The following is a 24,433-nucleotide window of genomic DNA, read 5'->3' as shown; positions in this document are numbered from 1 at the left end:
TGTCACCCCCTCCTCTTGCATTTCAGGGCTCTGTATGTTAATGGGGCAGAGGAACAGAGGCTATTACCTGACTTTTATCAGCTGCAAAACTTGGAGGTGCTAGGGCTCCTCACTAGAACAATAATGAGACGTTTTCAACATGGGTAACACAGACGAGAAGTCTGCTGAACTGTTATGCCTGAAACTTTCCAAAAAATAATTCTTCTCAAAGCAGACCCCAGCATGGGAAATTTCAGTCCAAACACTGAAAATTTATCAAATTTATGAGCAACTGAAAATGAGTTCTTCTAATGGAAGGTGTCAGACAGCCTTAACTACAGGCGATGCCACCAGCACCACCTACAATGGCCAATCCATTTGTGAATCCCATTCTTCTATGCTCTTCGCTCCAATAATGTTGGTAGCAAGGAGTTCTACTGGCCAAATATGAATTATGTTTGCAATTACCTTTTCTCAATGTTATATGTTCAGACTTTCAATTTAACTAAATGATCCCTTGTTCATGTTATGAGACACATTAAATATAAATGCCTGATCTACTGATGGCTATTCACATGACTTTGCAAATCCTCCACAAAAAGAGCTTCCATGAATTCCCTGGGAGTCTGTTCCATTGGCCTCCTGTACTTAAAGTTAGGAAAATTTTCCTGAAATTTAATTTAAATCTGCTATGCTGGAATTTTGAACTGATTGCCTCTTTTCCTGCCGCTCTGTGGTAAGACAGAAAAACTTTCCTCCACCTTTTTATGGCAGCTTGTCAGGTATTTGAAGACCACTATCATGTCCCTCATTAATCTCCTCTTTTCCAGATAAACATACTGATTCCTTCAGCTCATGCGGCTTGCATTGATTCCTTTGCATAACATTTCTTACTTGCCTATGGATATTTTCCAGTTTCTCTACATCCTTTCTATACATTAGTGAGCAAAAATGGACACATTACTCTAACTGAAACTTAACCCACATAGAGTAGAGGAATACTATCACATGCTGTGATTTGCATGTTGTACTTCTGCTAATATAACTTAACATTGTATTTCCATTTTTTTGAAACAGCACAAAAATCCACACCCCAGAGAGATGAAGCTATATCATGGAATCAAAGAACTGGAAGGGACCTCAAGGGGTCATCAAGTTCAGTCCCCTGCACTCATGGAAGGAGCAGCAGCATTTATAACATCGCTGATATTCCACAACCCCTCTAGGCAACTTATTCCAGTGCCTAACCACCCTGATAGTTAGGAAGATTTCCTTATGTCCAACCTGAACCGCCCTTGCTGCAATTTAAGTCCATTGCTTCTTGTCTTCTCTTCAGAGGTGAAGGAGAACACTTTTTCTCCCTCCTTGTAATAATCTTGTAGGTATTTGAAAATTGTTATCATGTCCCCCGTCAGTCTTCTCTTATTCAGAGTGAACAAACCTAGATCTTTCAGTCTTCCCTCATAGGTCGTGTTTTCAAGACCCCTAATCATCCCTTTATCCAGTTTTTCCAGATCATTTTGAATGTTTATCTGATTCTCAAAAAGCTTGCAATCACTCACAACTTAGTATCATCTGCAAACTTAATAAGTGTACTCTCCATGCCATGATCTAAACTGTTGATGAAGACACTGAAAAGAACCGGAACCAGAACTGATCCCCGGGGAACCCTACTTGTTATGTCCTTCCGGCATCACTGTGAGCCATTGATAACTACTCTCTGGTAGCGGTAATCCAGCCAGTTATGCACCCACCTTATAGTAACTCCATCTAGGTTGTGTTTCCCTAGTTTACTAATGAGAAGGTTATGCGAGACTGTATCAAAAGCTGTACTAACATCTAAATATACCACATCTACTGCTTCCCCACATCCACAGGGCTTGTTACCCTCTCAAAGAAAGCTGTGAGGTTTGTTTGACATGATTTCTTCTGGACAAATCCATGCTGACTATCACTTATCCCCTTATTATCCTCTAGATGTTGCAAATTGATTCCTTAATTATTTGCTCCATTATCTTACCTGGTACAGAAGTGAAGCTGACTGGTCTTTAATTGCCTGGGTTACCCTTATTTCCCTTTTTATAGACAGGCACTATATGTGCTCTTTACCAGTCTTCCAGAATCTTCCCTGACTCCCATCACTTTTCAAAGATAATAGCTAATGGCTCAGATATCTCCTCAGTCAGTTCCTTCAGAGTATTCTAGGATGCCATTCGTCAGGCCCTGCTGACTTGAAGACACCTAACTTGTCCAAGTAACTTTTTACTTCTTTCCCTATTTTAGACTCAGAACCTATCCCATTTTCACTGTCATTCTCTATGTTAGGTTTCTAAACACCAACAACTTTCTTGGTGAAAACTGAAACAAAGAAGTCATTAAGCACCTCTACCATTTCCACATTTATTATTCTTGTTTTTCCCCCTTCATTTAGTAACGGACCTACCCTGTCCTTGGTCTTCTGCTTACTTCTAAGGTAGTTGTAGAATGTTTTCTTTTTACCTTCTATGTCTCTAGCTAGATTGATCTCATTTTGTGCCTTGGCTTTTCTAATTTTGCCCCTACATACATGTGTTATTTGTTTATATTCCTCCTTTGTAATGTGACCGTGTTTCCACTTTTTTAGAATCCCTTTTTTTTTGTCTTTTAGATCATTCAAGATCTCCTAGTTAAGCCACTGTGGTCTCTTACCATACATCCTATCTTTCCTATGCAGGGGGATAGTTTGGTCTTGTGCCCTTACTAATGTCTCTCTGAAAAACTGCCAGCTGTCTTCTAATGTTTTTCCCCTTAGACTTGCTTCCCACGAAATCTTACCTACCAACTCCCTGAGTTTGCTAAAATCTGCCTTCTTGAAATCCATTGTCTTTATTTTGCTGTTTTCCCTCCTACCATTCCTTAGAATCATGTACTCTATCATTTCACGATCACTTTCCCCCAAGTTGCCTTCCACTTTCAAATTCTCAACCAGTTCCTCCTTATTTGTCAAAATTAAGTCTAGAACAACCTCTCTCCAAGTAGGTTTCTCCAGCTTCTGGAACAAAAAATTCTCTCCAATACATTCCAAGTATGTGTTGGATAATCAGTGGCCTGGTGTAGACAGCATGAGATGAATTCTTCCATCGACCTAACTACCACCTCTCGGGGATTACCTGTGCTGAGGGGAGAACCCTTCCATCTGTGTAAGTAGTGTCTATATTGAAGCTCTATGGCAGCACAGCTGTAGCATTTTAAGTGTAAAGAACCCTTCAATCAGATCTTCCAGAAAATCATCCAGTCTGGATCTGCCAACATGGAGAATTGGAAATCCAACACTTCCCTTCTCAGTGTGTCCAAATGGTTAATCGCCCTCAGTGCTAAATATTTGGCCCTAATTTCTAGCTGGAATTTGCCTGGCTTCAACTTCCAGCACTCTGGTCTTGCCTATCTCTGGTAGATTACAGATCCCGTTATTACCCATGATTTTCTCCCCATGAAAGTCTCCGCTTGATCATCTTTTTGATAAGTTAAAGAGATACACACCTTCCAGTCGAACAATCCGGCTTTTTCTCTATCCACCAATCATTTTTGTGGCTCTTTTCTGCACCCTCTCCAAGTTTTCAACATCTTTTTTTCAGATGTAGACCCCAGAACTGGATGCAGTTTGTTTCACCAATCCCATGTGCAGAAGAAAAATCCTTCCCCTGCTCCAACTCACCACACCGAGGACCACATCATACCTTTATGCTACAGTGTCACACTGGGAGCTCACGAAGAGCTGATTGTCCACAATGTCCCCTAAATTCTTTTCAGTTCCTTGGGTTCCATTATACAGTGCCCTAGCCTGTGGGTCGGGCCTGCGTTGCCTGTTCTGGGAGGATCATTTTACATTTGCCTGTATTAAAAGATTTTGTTTACATGGGACCCACTTTCCAAATGATCCAATCTTTGGGTCATCTGCCAATTTTATCTGTAGTGATTTTCTATTTCCTTACAGATTATTTCCTTTGTATGGGCCCAGCCCTCCAAACACTTCAGATCAATCTGTGTGCCTGCCCTGGCCGCCTCATTGCAACCACTCTGCCAGTCCTTGGGTCATCTGCACATTTTATCTGCAGTGATTTTCGATTTGCTTCCAGATCACTGCTGAAAATTTTGAATAGCATCCGGCCTAGAACTGATCCCTATAGAACCCTACTACAAACAGCTGCATTTACTGATGAAGGCCTATTGACAACTGCTTTCTGAGATCCATCAGTTAGCCAGCTTTCAGTCCATTTTATATGTTTGCTACTGATACTGTAGAGTATTAATATTTTAAGTCAATATTTCCCCTACTAAATCAAAGGTTTGTTACATCCATGTTGTTCCGTTGATCCACCAAATGTGTATCCTTGATCTACCAATGTGTATTCTCATAATAGGATGAAATCAGGTTTATTTGACAAGATCCGTTTAAACTAAACCCTGTTGGTGACTGGCAATACTTACAATTCTAGATTATTTTTTAAACTAATCCCATACCAGCTTTCCCATTGTTTCTTAACCTTGTGAATTCTTTTAAAACAAAAAAACCCTTTCCCTTTATTTTTTAATTCTTTACAACACAGGAATTGACATAAAACTTTTCTAGGATTTCTCTTTTTGTTGACATACTTAATAACCTCCTTTTCTGATCCATGGCCCTGCCAAACATGGACTTTACCCAGATGTCTTAATGTCCCTTATCAATTTTCAAAACTTCTGAACTCTATTCTTAGCTATCTATTTTCCCTTTCTCCACTTTGTTGCATATTGTTTCTCCTCTCTTCCCCCAATTGCTGCCTTCACTTTCCCACTGAAGTGGGTTTTTTCCCAAAGTTGTCACTTTGCTGACTGTGGAATAATGAATTTTCCATTATCTAATAAGCTGTTATCAAAGATTCACCAATTTTCATTCATATTTTTCTGTGTAATTTTTTCTTTCCAATCAGTTTTGTTGACAGTTTCCCTCAGCTTTGAGGAATTAGTCCTCTTGGAGCACTCTCTATAGATAGTATTGGTTGGGAACTGTCCATTTGAATGTATATCAGTTTAAATTTTTATTTTCCTTTCCTATATCATATGCTCTCTACTTTGTCTGTTGTGTAACCTAAAAAGTCCCAGACTTTTCTATCTATTTGCTTATGGCAGCCTCCCCCATTCTCAAAGCCTGTCTTGGAAATCCCTTTTATATATGCTATACCCTTAACATAAGGTTGGTTTTTTTTTATCACTGAGATTTCGAGCAAGTGGATGAATGGAGAACTCCCTACAGCATGGACTCCCTTGCGTGGCTCTCATTGCTTTAAGGAACAATGATGGATAACCAGTATCCACACTTGTGTTTTCCGATGGTGCCTCTTAAGGTTCCCCCACCACAAAGTGTAGGAATTATTAATTCAGGGCGCACAATACAAATATGGAATAGGATTTAGTAGGGTCATTGTTCACAGTTATTTTCTCTGAATAATGAAAATGTCATTTTTCAGTGTGCATAGAGCGATCAATCTGCTTCTCCCATGACAGCAGCCTCCACTACTACATTCAGTGTCTCATATTAACGTTGTCTCTCAATTCAGGCATTTCTACTGCAACCATCACCCAAGATACTAGGAGCACACAGAAAGTCAGGGGAATACCAAGTACATGCAGGAGACACCCTTATGCCTTAGAGTTGGATACTTTCTCCCATACTCCATGTCAAATTCCAACACAACCGACTTCACCAACCCCTCCGCCTTCATCCTAATTGGCATTCCTGGCCTAGAGTCAGCCCATATCTGGATCTCCATTCCCATCTGTGCTATGTACACCATAGCCGTGTTGGGTAACTTCACCATCCTGTTCATCGTTAAAAGGGATCTGAGCCTCCAGGGGCCCATGTTCTATTTCCTCTGCATGCTGGCTGTCACCGACTTGGTCATGTCCACATCCACCGTACCCAAAATGCTGAGCATCTTCTGGTTCAATTCCAGGGAGATCAGTTTCAGTGCCTGCCTCACCCAGATGTACTTCGTTCATTCATTCTCAACAATGGAGTCTGGAATGCTTGCCGCCATGGCTTTTGATCGCTACGTGGCCATCTGCCATCCTCTGAGATATTCCACTACCCTGACAAACTCTGCTGTTGCCAAAATAGGCCTGGCCGTGGTGCTGCGTAGTGGCAAACTCACATTACCCTATCCCTTTCTGGTGAGGCGGTACCCATATTGCAGAACCAACATCATCCCCCACTTCTATTGTGGGCATGTAGCCGTGGTGAAACTGGCCTGCGCTGACATCCGCATCAATAGTTACTATGGACTTTTTTATCTTTTATCTGTGATCGGAGTGGATGTGTTTTTTATCGCCGTGTCCTATACTCTGATCCTCTGGGCCATCTTCCGCCTCCCCACAAAGGATGCCCGGCTCAAAACCCCAACCCATCCAACCCCCCCCGCTCCCTGTCCCCCGATCACCCCCTCCCGGGACCCCTGCCCCCAACTGCCCCTTGGGACCCCAGCCCCTATCTAAGCGCCGCTGCTCCTTGTCCCCAACTGCCCCCTCCTGAGACCCCCCACAAACTTCCCCCCTAGGATCCCACCTCCTACCTGTCTCCTGACAAAGCTTGGGACTCCCATGACTGACCAACCGCTGCCTGTCCCCTGACTGCCCCCGAATCCCTGACCCATCTAACCCCCTTCTCCCTGCCCCTGACTGCCCCCAAACCTCCATCCCATCCAACCCTCCTGCTCCCTGTCCCTTGACTGCCCCCCTGGAACCCTCTACCCTTCTCCAACCCCGCACCCCCCTTACTGTGTGTCATAGGTCTCACCCCCACTTAGAGCTGTTGGGTTCCAAAATGGGGACCTGCATTGGCTCCCCTAAACTAAAATCCTAGTTTAGATCTGATAAAAGCTGCCACCACCCAATAATGTACGTGTATTGAGACACAGTCCTTCCCCAAAATTCTTGGGGATCCCAAGAGACCCAAATCCATGGAGTTCTTACACCTAGGAGAAATTAACCATTCCCCCTGCTTCCTCCCCCCTCCCTTTTCCTAGGAGAGATACCGCGATCCAACTACAGAGGGATGCCTCCCTCCTCCCCTTTCCCTGAGAATCCACCCAAGGAAAGATCAACCAAATCCTTATCAGAAAAGATTTATTAAAGAATTAAAAGAAAGTAACTGTCTCTGTAATGCCCAGATGAAACAATACACAGGGTCTAAACTTATCAATCTCTGGAGAGAATCCCCCCTCCTTTCTTTCTCAGTCAAAGCAATAGCAGTACAGAATTAAAGAAATTCTATAGCAAACACACAATTGCAGATATAGAAAACAACTCAAAAGACTAATCCGCCTTTTTAACTAATACTCACTATTGGATAGTAGGAACTACTCCAGGAGAACTTGGAGACATGTCTGGTCTCTCGTAGATCCAAAAGGAGAACACAGAGCCAACAAGGAACACAGACAAAGGCTTCCCTCCACAGAGATTTGAAATTATCCTATCCCTTGATTGGTCCTCTGGTCAGGTGTTTCTCAGGTTACTGAGCTTGTTAACCCTTTCCAGGGAAAAGAGACCTTAACCCTGAATTGTTTATTTATGACACTGTGTCACAAGATGGAGTCCAGAGTCACAGGAGCTGGTCACATGCCCTTGCATCCTTTCAGAACTTTACGAACAAAAATGATATATGCATACAATTAGGGCAATCATAGTCAGCAAATCATAATTTTCCATTGACATCTTACATGACATATTTTAAATACATTGTAAAAATTACATCATAATCATATCACCATGGTAAATATGGGGCTGCCAGGGTATTACTTTGGGGACAAAATATCTCATCTCCCCCTGTAGTTCACTGCAGGAAAGTTTGTGGAAATCGTAGGCAACCATTTATAGTCCATTCCGTCGCATCATCAGTTCTTTGCCTTTGTTTCCTAGGACTTCTACCCAAACAATTGCAAAGAGACAATCCTGCAAGATTTGCTATTTCCTCTAATTCTTACAGAATTTTATATCAGTCCAGCTGGTGTTGTTTCCTTTTCTGCCTCGATGACCTATAACATATTAAACGGATATATAAATCACTGTATATATAGTGGACTTTTTCCACTGTATGAGCTGAAGGAACGAGTATGTTTATCTGGAAAAGAGGAGATTAATGGGGGACATGATAGTGGTCTTCAACCCTGGGTTGGGAAGCAGCTTCAGTGAGGGTTAGCCAACATGCAAAGTGCCCTTACATTGCAGAATCAACATCATCACCCACTCGTACTGCGAGCGCATGGCCATGGTGAAACTGGCCTGTGCTGACGTTTGCTTCAGTAGTTACTAGGGACTCTCTGTGACATTCTTGGTGATGGGTCTGGATGTTTTTTCTATCAGTGTGTCCTATATCCAGATCCTCAGGGCCATCTTCAGCCTCCCCACAAAGGACGCCCGGCTCAAGACTTTTGGGACCTGCAGCTCCCACCTCTGTGTCACTTTAGCCTCTTACATCCCACCTCTCTTCTCCTTTCTCACGCACCGATTTGGCCACAATGTGCCCCTGTATTTCTATGTTCTTATGGGCAATGTGTACCTCCTGGTGCCCCCCATGCTAAACCCCATCATCTACAAAGTGAGGACCAAACAGATCCAGGGCAGGCTGCTCTGGCTCTTTACTCATAAAGGGCCCTAAAGTTTTCGCCTGGCTTTCAGACCGAGCTCTGTGCAGAGCTCACCAGGGACATGGTGCTGGGCCCTCTTCCTGGATAGTCAGAGAAACATTAAACTCTTTCCTGATATTACTGTGCTGTGTCAGCATGAGAAACTGGGGAATCAGTCCATGTACAATTCACTGGGTTGCCTCCTTCCTAATTGCTGGTAACTGGACCCCTGAAACTCCACCCCTTGCCCCATCAGTTGGGGAATGATCCTGCTTTGAGCAGGTGGTTGGACTAGATACCTCCTGAGGTCCCCTCCAAAACTGAGATTCTATGATTCCATGATCTCTTCTCCCAAGGTTCTGCCTCTTCGCCTGAAAGCCCCATGCTTGTCACTTGCTCCTCTATACCCATCCCCCATCACTCACGGGATCATTTCCACCTCCCTCCTCCCATCCCAGCTACAAGGGAGCCATTTCAGATTTTGGTTGGGGTGGCAACTCTAACAGTGATTCCAGAGGCTAATTAGACCCTTGAAAACTCTAGTTTTTTGGCAGATAACTTAGTAATTAGCTGACAGGAGCAAAGTGTCTAATTCCTGTGTTAATAAAATAAAATAAAATAAATATTACACTCACTCAGCTCTAATACTAAATTGTTCTGACATCCTGTGTCAAATCACTTAAGGGACACTGGTTAGGTTTAAAATTTTAATGTATATTTTTACTTTGTTAGTTACTTTGTGGAGATAGTGAACCCATCAATACTCGTTGGGTTGTATCTCAGCTCTGGGAGGGGAGTGGGGACAAGTTGCTTACAGCAAGGGGTAGATACATCTTGTTGCCTGATCTCTGGATTATATATTAATAATATTGGTTATTTAAGAATCCCCAAATATCACTTTGAGGGTTGACAGATTCTTGCCCCAAGATCAGGCCCGGTATTATTCAAAGTATTATATGGTCTAGAACCCTGATGTGCGCAGTTGCAACACTCAAACTATAGGAATTCTGTATTTTTTACAAATATATTTTATTAATACATTTAGCACAGTCACAAATACCCCAGCTCAGTAAGGTAGATAGAGATACTACTGAATGTACATCTGCACATCCATATACTCACACCTTCTCCTGTAAAACAACCTGAAATGTTGGCCATCATCTTCCTCATTACCATCACGTTCCCCATCATCGCCAGTGGCTATCGTTCTGACACCTCCTACGGATGACATCTCCTTCTCCTACCGGCTCTAGGCTGTAACGCCACTTTTACAATATGTTACGCTGATGTGATTCTGTTTGATGCATATTCAGGAGGGGATTTTTTCCCTTTTCCGTGTTTGTATTTCTTCATCTTACTAATGTTGGGGTTTCTTTTTCCTAAAGGTTAGTATATTAATGATTTTAACTTATTATCGCAGATGTCAGTTTGTTATCATGGCCCTTTTGTGGTTTGGTATTACATTTGTTCATTTTGTCTTAAGCGGTTCTTTCAGTTCTTTCCAAGTGCCAAGTTGTAGTGTACCTGTTAAGTTTAAAAGGGTATGGATTTAAGAAAGCCCATCCTACTGCCAACCTACTTCAAAGCATCCTCTATTTTAAAGGTCACAGCCATAATATGGACCTTATGCTTTAGCTCATCATCATCTATCTTGGTGAAAGGTCCGAAACATATGTACCCTAACTTTGCCTTAGCTCACCACACTGCAGGTCCCTTGTGTTACAGCCAAAATATACTATCATATAGACCTATAAACCTATTATAATGAAACAAAGAATCAAACCCATAAGAAACGTATAAGAAAAGATATATCAGCAAGCAGGCAGGCTAGCCTAGGATGTATCTCGTATACCTGTTATGTATGTCAGTTCATTTCCAGGACACTTCTGTGGTTGAATCATGTACCCATGTTCCGAACTTCACCTTAAACTCTATTTTCAGCTCCCCAGATAGTTAAGGTTTTCTGTGTATCTGTGCAAAGTTTATCAGTTTAAAGTTTGTAGGCTTCAAGCTGTATGCTAATTAGCTGAGTCTAATGCCTTACAGGATACGGGTTTGTCCGTTTCTTGCATTACTGCTGTCAAGGCTGATTCCCAACTCTGGCACTTCGAGTGCAGAAGGTGGAAGCCCAGAAGGACTCTAAAAATTAATATTTCCCTTTGTGACAGGTTGGGTCACAGAACCCCCCTTGGGAGATGCCACCCGATGTGCCAAGACTACCTCTGCCCCTGCCTTCCTTACCAGCTCAGGACCCCAGCACCCTGTCTTGCTGAGCCAGACATGCCCGTCTGCTCCAACACAGACCCAGGGTCTGAATTACTCACCCCAAAGCTGCAGGTTTACCTGAAAGCAGCTCACAGAAGTGTTCCTGTCTTTAACACTCAGATGCCCAACTCCCAGTGGGGTCTAAACAAAATAAATCCATTTCACCCTGTGTCATAACTATAAAGGGAAGGGAACAGCCCTCCTGTGTACAATCCTATAAAATCCCTCCTGGCCAGAGACACCAAAATCCTTTTACCTCAATGGGTTAAGAAGCTCAGGTAACCTGGCTGACACCTGACCCAAAGGACCAACAAGGGGACAAGATACTTTCAAACCTTGGTAGGGGGAAGGTTTTTGTTTGTGTGCTCTTTGTTTTGGGGGCTGTTCACTCTTGTGACTAAGGGTACGTCTTCACTACCGGCCGTATCGGCGGGTAGCAATTGATTTCTCGGGGATCGATATATCGCGATATATCGATCCCCGAACGTGCTCCTGTCGACTCCGGAACTCCACCAATGCGAACGGTGGTAGCGGAGTCGACATGGGGAGCCGCAGACATCGATCCTGCGCCGTGAGGACGGTAAGTAATTCGATCTAAGTTACTTCGACTTCTGCTACGCTATTCACGTAGCTGAAGTTGCGTATCTTATATCAATACCCCACTAGTGTAGACCAGCCCTAAGAGGGACAGGACATCAATCCATACTCTCCAAATCTTTCTGAACAAGTCTCTCATATTTCAAACTTATAAGTAACAGCTAGGCAAGGCGTGTTAGGTTTATCTTTGTTTTCTCAACTTGTAAATGTTCCTTTTGCTGAGAGAATTTTACCTCTGTTTGCTGTAACTGTGACCCTAAGGCTAGAGGAAGTTCCTCTGGCCTCTTTGAATCTGATTACCCTGTAAAGTTATTTTCCCTCCTGAATTTACAGAGATGATTTTTATATTACTTTCTTTAATTAAAAGCCTTCTTTTTAAGAACCTGATTGATTTTTCCTTGTTTTAAGATCCAAGGGGTTTGGATCGGTGTTCACCAGGGAACTGGTGGAGGGTCTCTAAAGGCTACCCTGGGAAGGGTTATAGTACTTGGGAGGGAGATATTCTGGGGGGTGGGGGAGGTAGACAGAATTTCCCAAATAACTCTTAAATAACACTAGTCTACAATTTTTGAGAAGTTGTCTGCTTCAGAGATAAAATGTGCTATTTATTATGTATTTTGATGTGCTGAATTCAAATATGACAATTAAAACAACTGATTGGCTACTGTTTCTAAGATATCTAAGTTTTTACATTTTATGTCTATGTATATTGTGTAGATAGTAGAGTTTTAATCATAAATTGTAAACCTAGGTCTTTTCGTGTGTTTATGGTTACTTTACATGATAATATTTCACCTTCCTGTTTATGTAACACTTTAAAAATCAGCAAAAGGGTTATATAAATAAAATTTATTATGAAACAAAAGGCAAAAAACTATTATGTACATAGTTTAGTCCTATTCAGTGTCTACTCGGCGCTTCTTGGCTTGTCTCTTGTATTCATTAAATGGAGCATCTCTTGTCACTGTCCAGCAATAGTCTGCGAGCATTGATGGGCTCCATTTGCCCTGATAGCGTTTCTCCATTGTTGCAATGTCCTGGTGAAATCGCTCATCGTGCTCGTCGCTCACTGCTCCGCAGTTCGGTGGAAAAAAAATCTAGATGAGAGTGCAAAAAATGTATCTTTAGTGACATGTTGCAACCAAGGCTTTTGTATGCCTTGAGGAGGTTTTCCACCAACAACCTGTAGTTGTCTGCCTTGTTGTTTCTGAGAAAATTTATTGTCACTAACTGGAAGGCTTTCCATGCTGTCATTTCCTTGCCACGCAGTGCATGGTCAAATGCATCACCTCGAAGAAGTTCACGGATCTGAGGACCAACAAAGACACCTTCCTTTATCTTAGCTTCACTTAACCTTGGAAATTTTCCACAGAGGTACTTGAAAGCTGCTTGTATTTTGTCAATGGCCTTGACAAAGTTCTTCATCAGACCCAGCTTGATGTGTAAGGGTGGTAACAAAATCTTCCTTGATTCAACAAGTAGTGGATGCTGAACACTTTTCCTCCCAGGCTCCAATGACTGTCGGAGTGGCCAATCTTTCTTGATGTAGTGGGAATCTCTTGCACGACTATCCCATTCGCAGAGAAAACAGCAGTACTTTGTGTATCCAGTCTGCAGACCAAGCAACAGAGCAACAACCTTCAAATCGCCACAAAGCTGCCACTGATGTTGGTCATAGTTTATGCACCTCAAAAGTTGTTTCACGTTGTCATAGGTTTCCTTCATATGGACTGCATGACCAACTGGAATTGATGGCAAAACATTGCCATTATGCAGTAAAACAGCTTTAAGACTCGTCTTCGATGAATCAATGAACAGTCTCCACTCATCTGGATCGTGAACGATGTTGAGGGCTGCCATCACACCATCGATGTTGTTGCAGGCTACAAGATCACCTTCCATGAAGAAGAATGGGACAAGATCCTTTTGACGGTCACGGAACATGGAAACCCTAACATCACCTGCCAGGAGATTCCACTACTGTAGTCTGGAGCCCAACAGCTCTGCCTTACTCTTGGGTAGTTCCAAATCCCTGACAAGGTCATTCAGTTCACCTTGTGTTATGAGGTGTGGTTCAGAGGAGGAGGATGGGAGAAAATGTGGATCCTGTGACATTGATGGTTCTGGACCAGAAGTTTCATCCTCATCCTCTTCCTCGTCTGACTCAAGTGAGAATGACTCTGGTGCATCAGGAACTGGCAGTCCTTCTCCGTTGGGTACTGCGCGTATAGCTGATGGAATGTTTGGATAATGCACAGTCCACTTTTTCTTCTTTGGCACACCTTTCCCAACTGGAGGCACCATGTAGAAGTAACAATTGCTGGTATGATCTGTTGGCGCTCTCCAAATCATTGGCACTGCAAAAGTCATAGATTTCCTTTTCCTGTTCAACCACTGGCGAAGATTTGTTGCACAAGTGTTGCAGCATATGTGTGGGGCCCACCTCTTGTCCTGATCTCCAATTTTGCAGCCAAAATAAAGGTAATAGGCTTTCTTAACCATAGTGGTTATACTGCGCTTTTGTGATGCAAAAGTCACTTCACCACAACATAGCAGAAGTGATCTGCACTGTTCACACAAGTACGAGGCATCTCTGCTCACTTTGGCTAAACAGAAATGTGTCCCTTTGCAAAATCAAACACTGACAAATAAGAGAGCATGACACTGTATGATTTCTAGAGCTGATATAGGGCAATTTGTTCCGCAGAATGATGTAAGCTTCGTTATGATTGCATCATCCATGACTTCTAGGAATAACATGATGCAATTCATATCATGTATGACGCAATACCAGCTTCAGATTGCATCATTCATTGTTTTGCCTAAAAAGCAAGTACTGTCCAAACCCAGTCATAGATTTATTCATAGATCCAGTCAAAGATGTATTTTAGTCATTTCTGGTTTAAATTGAGATTCCTTCCCTTTATAACTCACGTATCCTCCGCTATTCCCAAGTCAAGGGTCGTATATACTGACCCAATAGCATAACTTGAAAACTAGAGCCAATCAACAATTTTAAGCATCATTTTCGTTCTCAGTGACCCAGAATTAGTAAAGTTTGACTACATTTATTTCAGAAGCATTTTGGCTGTAGAGCAGTGTAATTTGTGTGGTGGCAGCAAAACCAGATCTAAGTTGGTAGTTAAGCTTAAAGTTTCTCATACAAGTCCCCACATCTGTACCAAAGAGAAGAATGAGAGGGGATATGATAACTGCTTTCAAATACCTGAAAGGGGGTTCCAAAGAAGATGGATCTAGACTGCTCTCAGTGGACTGCTCTGATGACAGAACAAGGAGTAATGGTCTCAAGTTGCAGAGGGGGAGGTTTAGGTTGGACATTAGGAAAAACTTTTTCACTAGTAGGGTGGTGAAGAACTGGAATGGGTTACCTAGGGAGGTGGTGGACTCTTCTTCCTTAGAGGTATTTAAGGTCAGGCTTGACAAAGCCCTGGCTGGGATGATTTAGTTGAGAATTGGTCCTGCTTTGAGCAGGGGGTTGGACTAGACATTTCCTGAGGTCCCTTCCAACCCTGATATTCTATGATTCTATCCTTTGTTTCAAAGCTTGGTTCCAACACCAGTCAGTCCTAGGCTGGAGAGCTGAGTGGGAATTAGTTGAAGACTCTCTATTGTTGTTTCATGGCTGGCTAGTGAAAGCATTTATGTAATTGCAGCTGGGTGTGTCCCGGTTTGTGTATAGCTGTGTAAGTGCAAGACCTGAGAGGACTGCAGCTTGTCACAGCCTCACAGTGTGAGGGGGCCCAGATTGGTATGTCAGAGGGCTTGGTGGTCCCCAGTTCCTGGTTGCACCCCAGGGAATTCCTTCCCCCCCTCCAGTGAACAGGCCCTGAAAGACCATGAGTCCCTTTCCCCGTTTTCATGTGGTCACTTACTGACAGAGAGACCGTGGTTATGGAAGGGAAGTCAGGACACTTGGGTTCTGTCAGTCCATGTCTGTGTGACCTTGGAAAGGTCATGTCTCCCCGTGCCTCAGTTAACCAATCATTGAAATGGGGATGGTTCATAGTGATTTTCTGTGCTAGGTGTATTGAAGATACATCAATGAAAGGTGCTGCACAGTAGGATGATAGTTACTGATGACAAGTACTGATCTCTGATCCCTTAGTGACAGCCCCATATATTTGCTGTAAGCCCTCGTGTCTCCTCTTAGTCAACTTTCTCCAGGTCTCTCTGTCTACTATCTACCCATCTATCCTGAGAATTTACAGGACATCAGATACTCCAGAGAGTTAGGCATTATCCCTAGTTTTCTTACTCATCAGCTATAATGTTTAAAGACGTACACACAAACGTACAGAGCAGCTAATTCGTCTCTGACTCAGCACAGAGCCCAGGAGTTCTCATCTCCCTTTGGGAAGGTTCCTTAATTAATGTTTGCTGCTAAAGCTGGATAATTAGCACAGAAGTGGAGACAGGCTTTTCTACAGCCTGTTTACATTCAGAGCCTCCCTTCTTCTCTAGAGGCTGAGCGAACCCCACTGTGACAGCACAGGACTATATTATAAATGGTGCACATCCCCGTGTTGTCTCTCATTGTGGGATACTGCTGCAGATGCTGGCTTGAGAGAGGTGTGGGTCATGGATACCTGAGGGGGATTCCTATGGAGGACACTTCCATCTCAGAATTCACAGGTACCCATCTCTTGCTGAGGAGCTCACCTGCTTGACCAACCCCGCGCAACATGGGTGTGGTGGGATAGAGAGTAAGTCTCTGGTCCTTTCCTCCCTGCACAACCATGAAACATCCCAGGGCTCTTGGCATAAGTGATGAGTTTGCTAAAGAATCACTGGCATTTCAGTGGCACAGTGAATCCTTCAGGATGAAAGATGTTAATAGATGTGCAATACAAGGCCAAATTCTGACACCACGGCCCGTACTTTGCTCAGGCCCCAGTGAGGCAAAACTCCCTTTGAAGCAAGAACTGAGCGCAGATATCAGGAGCCAACTGTGTGTTAATGCACAGACAGTGTCACTCCCTCCACTTGTATTTCATGATTCTATCTATTAATGCGGCAGAGGGACAGGGTCTGTTCCCTGACTTTTATCTGCTGGAGAGCTTGGAGGTGCTAGGGCTCCTCCCTAGAACAATAATGAGGATTTTTCAACATGGATATCACATACTTTCTCCTGAGAAATCGGCTGAACTCTTATGCCTGAAACTTTCAAAAATTCTTATCGAAGCAGAGAACCAGCATGCGAAATTTCAGTCCAAAAAAGCTAAAATCTGGCAAATTTGTAAGCAACTGGAAATAAGGTCTTCTAATGGAAGGTGCCAGACAGCCTTAACTACAGGTGATGCTACCAGCACAACCTAAACTGCCCAATCCATTTGTGAATCCCAACCTTCCCATGCTCTTTGCTCCAATAATGTTGGTAGTGTGGAAGCAGGGAAAGCTTCAATAAGGATTTGAAGGGGATTTTAATGCATGTCAGTTAGCAAGAGTCAGGCCATACTGTAACCCTAATGACATGAGACTTGTAGGAGCAAAGAGGCGACAGGACAAGAACTGTGTACAAAGTTATTATGACCTTGCAATCACTAACCAAAATGCAGGCTTGCTTTTTCTTAGGAGTGAGACAAATAAAATAAGCCTTTCTGCTATGTATAAACAAAATGTATTTGTTGCTTTTTACTGTCTGTATTATTGCTAGAAATTGTCTGTAACAAAGGTATAAAGGCTTGCTGTGATTGTTTACCAGTTGAGAGACCTGTCCAGGACTGGGGCGACCCTGTGTCCTATGGCACTCTCTCCCTCCATTGTAATTACTGGAGAAATAATAAAGTATTTGATTTTGCTGCACCCAAACAAAAATCGAGAACTGAGTTTTTCTTCGACAGTAGCAAGGAGTTCTACAGGCAAAATAGGACTTATGGCAGCAATTACCTTTTCTCAATATTATATGTTCAGACTTTCAATTTAACTAAATGTTCCCTTGTTCATGTTATGAGACGCATTAAATAGAAACACCTGGTCTACTTTTTTTATCAATAGATCCACAGGGTTTAAGATCAGAAGGGATTATTTGATCATCCGGTCTGATCTCCTGTAAAACACAGGCCCATTAAATTTCACTCAGTTACCACTGTATTGAGCCAAAAGACGTGCGTGTGTGACTAAGGCCGGGTCTACACTAGGATTTTACATCATAGAATGATAGAGCCATAAATTTAAAAGGGAATGCGAAGGACAAGATGCAGGATTTGTTTTGTCTTAGTCTCCAATTGAGACCAAATCCACATCCGATTTGAGGAATGTTTAGCATGACTTGCATGCTATTCTTCAGATAATATAACCTAACAGAGTATTTGCCTTTTTTGAAACATTTATCCTAATATCCATCCTAAACCACCCTTACTGCAGTTAAGTCTATTGCTTCTTGTCTTCTCTTCAGAGGTTAAGGAGAACAGTTTTTGGCCCTCCTTGTAACAACCTTTTAGGTATTTGAAAACTGTTATCATGTCACCCCTCAGTCTTCTCTTATTCAGACTAAACAAACATAGCTCTTTCAGTCTTCCCTCATAGGTTGTGTATTCAAGACCCCTAATGATCCTTTCCTCCAGTTTTTCCAGATCATTTTGCATGTTTCTCCGATTCTCCAAAGACTTGCAACCCCTCCCAACTTGATATCATCTGCAATCTTAATAAGTGTACTCTCCATGCTATGATCTAAGTTGTTGATGAAGACACGGAAAAAAAAACAGACCCAGAACTGATCCCTGCAGAACGCAACTTGTTATGCCCTTCCAGCATCACTGTGAACCATTGATAACTACTCTCTGGGATCATTTTCCAACCAGTTATGCATCCACCGTATAGTAGCTATATCTAGGTTTTATTTCTCTAGTTTCTTAATGAGAAGATCATGCAAGACTATATCGAAAGCTGTACTAACGTCTTGCTATACCACATCTACTGCTTCTCTCCATCCACAGGCCTTTTAACCTTGTAAAAGAAAGTTATCAGTTTAATTTGCCATGTTTTGTTTTTGACGAATCCATGCTGACTATCACTTATCACTTTATTATCTTCTAGACATTTTCAAATTGATTCCTTAATTATTTGCTCCATTATCTTACCTGGTACAGAAGTGAAGCTGACTGGTCTTTAATTGCCTGGGTTACCCTTATTTCCTCAGGCCCTGCTGACTTGAAGACACCTAACTTGTCCAAGTAACTTTTTACTTGTTCTTTCCTTTTTTTAGACTTAGAACCTATCCCATTTTCACTGTCATTCTTTATGTTAGGTATCTAAACACCAACAACTTTCCTGGTGAAAACTGAAACAAAGAAGTCATTAAGCATCTCTACCATTTCCACATTTATTATTTTTGTTTTTCCCCCTTCATTTAGTAACGGACCTACCCTGTCCTTGGTCTTCCATTTGCTTCTAATGTATTTGTAGAATATTTTCTTGTTACCCTTTATGTCTCTATCTAGTTTGATGTCATTTTGTGCCTTGGCCTTTCTAATTATGCCCCTATATACATGTATTATTTGTTTATATTACTCCTTTGTATTTTGACCTTTTTTTTGCCTCTATATACATGTATTAATTGTTTATATTACTCTTTTGTATTTTGACCTTGTTTCCACTTTTTCTTGGATCCTTTTTTGAGCTGGAATTTGCCTGGCTTCAATGGGGGAGGGGTAGCTCAGTGGTTTGAGTTTTGGCCTGCTAAACCCAGGATTGTGAGTTCAATCCTTGAGGAGACCACTTAGGGATCTGGGGCAAAAATTGGTCCTGCTAGTGAAGGCAGGGGGCTGGACTCAAGGTCCTTTCCAGTTTGAGGAGATTGGTATGTCTCCTATTATTATTAACTTCCAGCCCTTCATTTTCACTCAGCCTTTGTCTGGTAGATTACAGAGCCCATTACTACTGGTGATTTTCTTCCTATGAAAGTCTCCTCTTGATCATCTTTTTGATAAGTTGAAGTCTAATGATCCGGCCTTTTCCCTATCCTCAAATAATTTTTGTGGCTCACTTTTGCACTCTCTCCAAGTACATCTTTTTTCCAATCTGGACCCCAGAATTGTATTCAGTTTGTTTCACCAATCCCATGTGAAGAGGTCAAATCCTTCTCCTGCTCCAGTTCACCAACTCAATATTTACCCCTACTAAATCAAATGCCTCTGAGAAATAATGGTTCATTGTATCAGTATTTTTCCCTTGATTAACCAATGTATACTCTCATAAAAGGATGAAATCAGGTTTCCTTGACAAGATCTGTTTTGCATTAACCCTGTTGGTGACTGGCATTACTTACATATCTAGACATCTTTTTTTACTAATCTCATATCAGCTTTTCCATTGTTTCATAACCTAGTAAATTCTTTTATAAGAAAAACCTTTCCCTTTATTTTTTAATACTTTACATTTAACACAGGAATTGACATAAAACTTTTCCAGGATTTCTCTTCTTCTTAATATACTTAATAAACGCCTTGCTGTGATTCATAGCCCTGCAAACATGCAGGCTTCCCTGATATCTTAACATCCCTTATGAATTTTTTTAACTTCCAATTTCTGTTCTTAGCGATCAATTTTCACATTTTCCTCCTTGTTATATATTGCTTCCCCCTCTCCCTTGCTGCCTTCACTTTCCACTGATCTGGATTTTTACTCAAAGTTATTCATTTTGTTGACTGTGGAATCATAATATTTCTGCTATCTAATAAAATGTTATCAAAGAATTACCAATATTCATTCATATTTTTTTGTCTAAATTTTTCTTCCCAATCAGTTTTGCTAACAATTTTCCTCATCTTTAGGGAATTAGTCCTCTTGGAGCACTAAGTGTCTATCGTTAGTACTGGTTGGGAACTGTCCATTTGAATGTAAATTAGTTTCATTTTCTATTTTTCTCTCCTATATCATACGCTCTCTTCTTTGTTTCTTGTGCAAACTAAAGAGTCCCAGACTCTTTTATCTGTTTGCATATGTCAGTCTCCCCCATTCTCAAAGCCTTTCTTGGAAATCCCTTTTACATATGCTATACCTTTAATAGAGATTGGGTGACCAAAACTGAACACAGATCGCAAACATATTATTCTCCATCCTGTATCTTAGGGATCTGAACATTGTTTTGTTTTGTCCTTTGCTGAGAATGAGCAAGTGTTTATCATGAGCTGCTATCAATGGGGCCCAGATCTTCTCCCTGAGGTATGTTCTAGTTGGGATGTTTCTCCCAGCACATGTCTTCCTAAAAGGTTGTTTTTCCCCCCTCTCTGATTTCAAGCAACTGGTTGAATGGGGAACTCCCGTCAGTATGGACTCCCTATCCTGGCTCTCATTGCTTTAAGGAACAATGATTGATAACCAGTATCCACACTTGTGTTTCCTACTGGTGCCTCTTAGGGTTCCCCCACCACAAAATGTAGGAATTATTAACGCAAGCAGCATAATAAAATTATGGAATTGGATTAAGTAGGGTCATTGCTCATAGTTATTCTCTCTGAATAACGAAAATGTAATTTTTCAGTATGTGAAGAGCGATCAATCTGCTTCTCCCATGAGAACAGCCTCCACTACTGCATGCAGTGTCTCATATTAATGTTGTCTCTCCATGTAGGCATTTCTACTGCGACCATCACCCGAGATCCTGGGAACACACAGAAAGTCAGGGGAGCATATGCTAAATGCAGAAGACACCCTTATGCCTCAGAGTTGGACACGTTCTCCTCTACACTATGTCAGATTCGAACACAACCGACTTCACCAACCCCTCCACCTTCATCCTACTTGGCATTCCTGGCCTAGAGGCAGCCTATATCTGGATCTCCATTCCCTTCTGTGCTATGTACGCCATAGCCGTGTTGGGGAACTTCACCATCCTGTTCATCATTAAAAGGGATCCGAGCCTCCACGGGCCCATGTTCTATTTCCTCTGCATGCTGGCTGTGACCGACTTGGTCATGTCCACATCCACCGTACCGAAAATGCTGAGCATCTTCTGGTTCAATTCCAGGGAGATCAGTTTCAGTTCCTGCCTCACCCAGATGTATTTCATTCACTGCTTCTCAGAGATGGAGTCTGGAATCCTCGTGGCCATGGCTTTTGATCGCTACGTGGCCATCTGCCATCCCCTGAGACATTCCATCATCCTGACAAACTCTGTTGTGGCCAAGATAGGCCTGGCTGTGGTGCTGCACAGTGGCATAAACACATTACCCTATCCTTTCCTGGCGAGGCGGTGGCAATATTGCAGAACCAATATCATCCCCCACTTTTGTTGTGGGCATATGGCTGTGGTGAACCTGGCCTGTGCTGACATCCGCATCAGTAGTTACTATGGCCTATTTGATCTTCTCTCTGTGATTGGAATGGATGTATTTTTTATCGCTGTGTCTTATACTCTGATCCTCCGAGCCATCTTCCGCCTGCCCACAAAGGATGCCCGGCTCAAAACTTTTGGAACCCGCATCTCTCATATTTGTGCCATCTCAGCTTTGTACATCCCAGATTTCTTCTCCTCTCTCACACACTGGTTTGGTCACAATGTGCCCCGGCACTTCCTCGTTGTCATTGCCAGTGTGTACCTGCTGGTGCCCCCCATGATACACCCCATCATTTATGGGGTGAGGACCAAGCAGATCCGGGGCAGGCTGCTCCAGCTCTTTATTTCATAAGGAGACCTAAATGTTTTCTCCTTGTGCTCTGGCTCTCAGATTGAGCTCCGTGCAGAGTTGGCTGGTGCATGATGCTGAGGCCTCTTCCCTGAATCATTTACTGGACAGTCAAAGTAAGATTAAACCCTTCCCTGTCCTTACTGTGGTCTGTCAGTGTGATGAACTGGGGAGTCAGATTATGTACACTACACTGGGTTGTGATCTTTCTAATTACTCTTAGCTGAATGCCTGAAATTACAGTCTTGCCCCATCTCTTCTGTCAAGCCTCATCCCTGCTGTGTGTCTTCTCCCCAATTCCCTGCCCTTGTCACTAACTCTGTATAGAGAGAGAGACCCCATCAGGTCTCCCGGGATGTATCTCAGCTCTGAGAGGGGGGTGGGGTATAGTGGGTAACAGCAGGAGGCAGATACATCTGTGGTCTAAATAAGAAGATCAGAATGGCCATAATGGATAAAACCAATGGTCCACGTGCCAGGTGCTTCAGAGGGAATGAACAGAACATGGAAACTGCTTGTGATTCATGTGGAGCAGCTCAGCAGAAGGGGGCAGAAGCCCTGAGTCTGGGCTGTCTCAGATTTATCTGGCAGGAGTTCAAGCCTCCAGCCCCAGTAGGCACCACTGGGGAAGGGGCACAGCTCAAGCTGCCCTGGCAGTTGCGGCAGAAGAAGCCCTCAGTTCATGCTGCCCTGAGCCCTTGCTGCAGACAGGAGCTGTGGGGGGCGAGGGGGAGAGAAGCCCTACTCATTTGTTTCCCCTCCACCTTCCATTCTGCGCCCACCAGGGGTTGTCTCCTTTCCCCTGTCCTTAGATGAACCTTATGTGGTGGGTTTTTTGCCTCCCCTGCTTAACCATTTAGGGGATGATCTCTTCCTTCCATCTCCCTTTCCCTTTCTGGAGATACAGACGTGTTGTGCAGTTCCACCATGAAATCGACGTAAATTAGATCCACTGTGTTTCCTTTGTCTAAAAAATCTGTTACCTTCTCAAAGAAGGAGATCAGGTTGGTTTGGTATGACCTACCTTTTGTAAAACCATGTTGTATTTTGGCCAAATTACCATTGACCTCAATGTCCTTAACTACTTTCTCCTTCAAAGTCAAACTAACAGGCCTATAGTTACTCGGATCACATTTTTTTCCCTTTCTTAAAAATAAGAACTATGTTAGCAATTCTCCAGTTGTACGGTACAACCCCTGAGTTTACTGATTCATTAAAAATTCTTGCTAATGGGCTTGCAATTTCATGTGCCAGTTCCTTTAATATTCTTGGATGAAGATTATCTGGGCCCTCTGATTTCGTCCCGTTAATCTGTTTGAGTTTGGCTTCTACCTCAGATGTGGTAATATCTACCTCCATATCCTCATTCCCATTTGTCATCCTACCATTATCCCTAAGCTCCTCATTAGCTTCATTAAAGACTGAAGCAAAGTATTTGTTTAGATATTGGGCCATGCCTAGATTATCTTTAACCTCCATCAAAGAGAAACAAAGAGAACTGTCACACTGTAGCCTGGCCAGTCATGAAACTGGTTTTCAAAGTTTCTCTGATGCGCAGCGTGCTCTGCTGTACTGTTCTAATCACCCTGGTGTCTGGCTGTGCATAATCGGCCACCAGGCGATTTACTCAACCTCCCAACCAGCCATAAACGTCTCCCCCTTACTCTCACAGATATTGTGGAGCACACAGCAAGCAGCAATAACAATGGGAATATTGGTTTTGCTGATGTATAACCTAGTCAGTAAACTGTGCCAGCGAGATTTTAAATGTCCAAATACATATTCTACCACCATTCTGCACTTGCTCAGCCTATAGTTGAACTGCTCCTTGCAACTGTCCAGGGTGCCTGTGTATGGCTTCGTGAGCCAGGGCATTAAGGGGTAGGCTGCGTTCCCAAGGATAACTATAGGCATCTCAACATCCCAACATTTATTTTCTGGTCTGGGAAGTTAGTTCCTTCCGGCAGCTGTTAAAACAGACCAGAGTTCCTGAAGATGTGAGCGTCATGCACCTTTCCCGGCCATCCCACATTGATGTTGGTGAAACGTCCCTTGTGATCCACCAGTGCTTGCAGGACCATTGAAAAGTACCCCTTGCGGTTTGCTTACTGGCTGCCACTGGGACTGCCTCTAGCCTTCTACTCTGATGAACCAGAGCAACCCCTACGGATCCAGGTGCCAACCGACGGGAGAGTTACATGTGGCCTGGAGCAGCAAACCCTGTGGCCAGAGACCCAGTCAGCAGGTTTCGTCTGGATTCCCAGCTGACCCAGTGGTGGAATTCTACACCACTATTAAGGCTGGGAC

General features: G+C 42.9%; 1 protein-coding gene across 1 annotated transcript; it reads left to right on the top strand.

Moving 5' to 3' along the window:
* Window positions 1-6,033: 6,033 nt before the first annotated feature.
* On the top strand, window positions 6,034-22,201 carry LOC120394211 (olfactory receptor 52R1-like). Its single transcript, XM_039518443.1, has 4 exons — window positions 6,034-6,268; window positions 21,198-21,430; window positions 21,629-22,078; window positions 22,169-22,201. The coding sequence occupies exons 1-4, from the start codon at window positions 6,034-6,036 to the stop codon at window positions 22,199-22,201; spliced, it is 951 nt and encodes a 316-aa protein (XP_039374377.1).
* The last annotated feature ends 2,232 nt before the right edge of the window (window positions 22,202-24,433 follow it).

The sequence above is a fragment of the Mauremys reevesii genome, unplaced genomic scaffold (assembly GCF_016161935.1).
Source record: "Mauremys reevesii isolate NIE-2019 unplaced genomic scaffold, ASM1616193v1 Contig42, whole genome shotgun sequence".
NCBI classification, from domain to species: domain Eukaryota; kingdom Metazoa; phylum Chordata; order Testudines; family Geoemydidae; genus Mauremys; species Mauremys reevesii.
The sequence above is the reverse complement of the archived record's forward strand: the minus strand, read 5'-3'. Positions and strand labels throughout refer to the sequence as shown.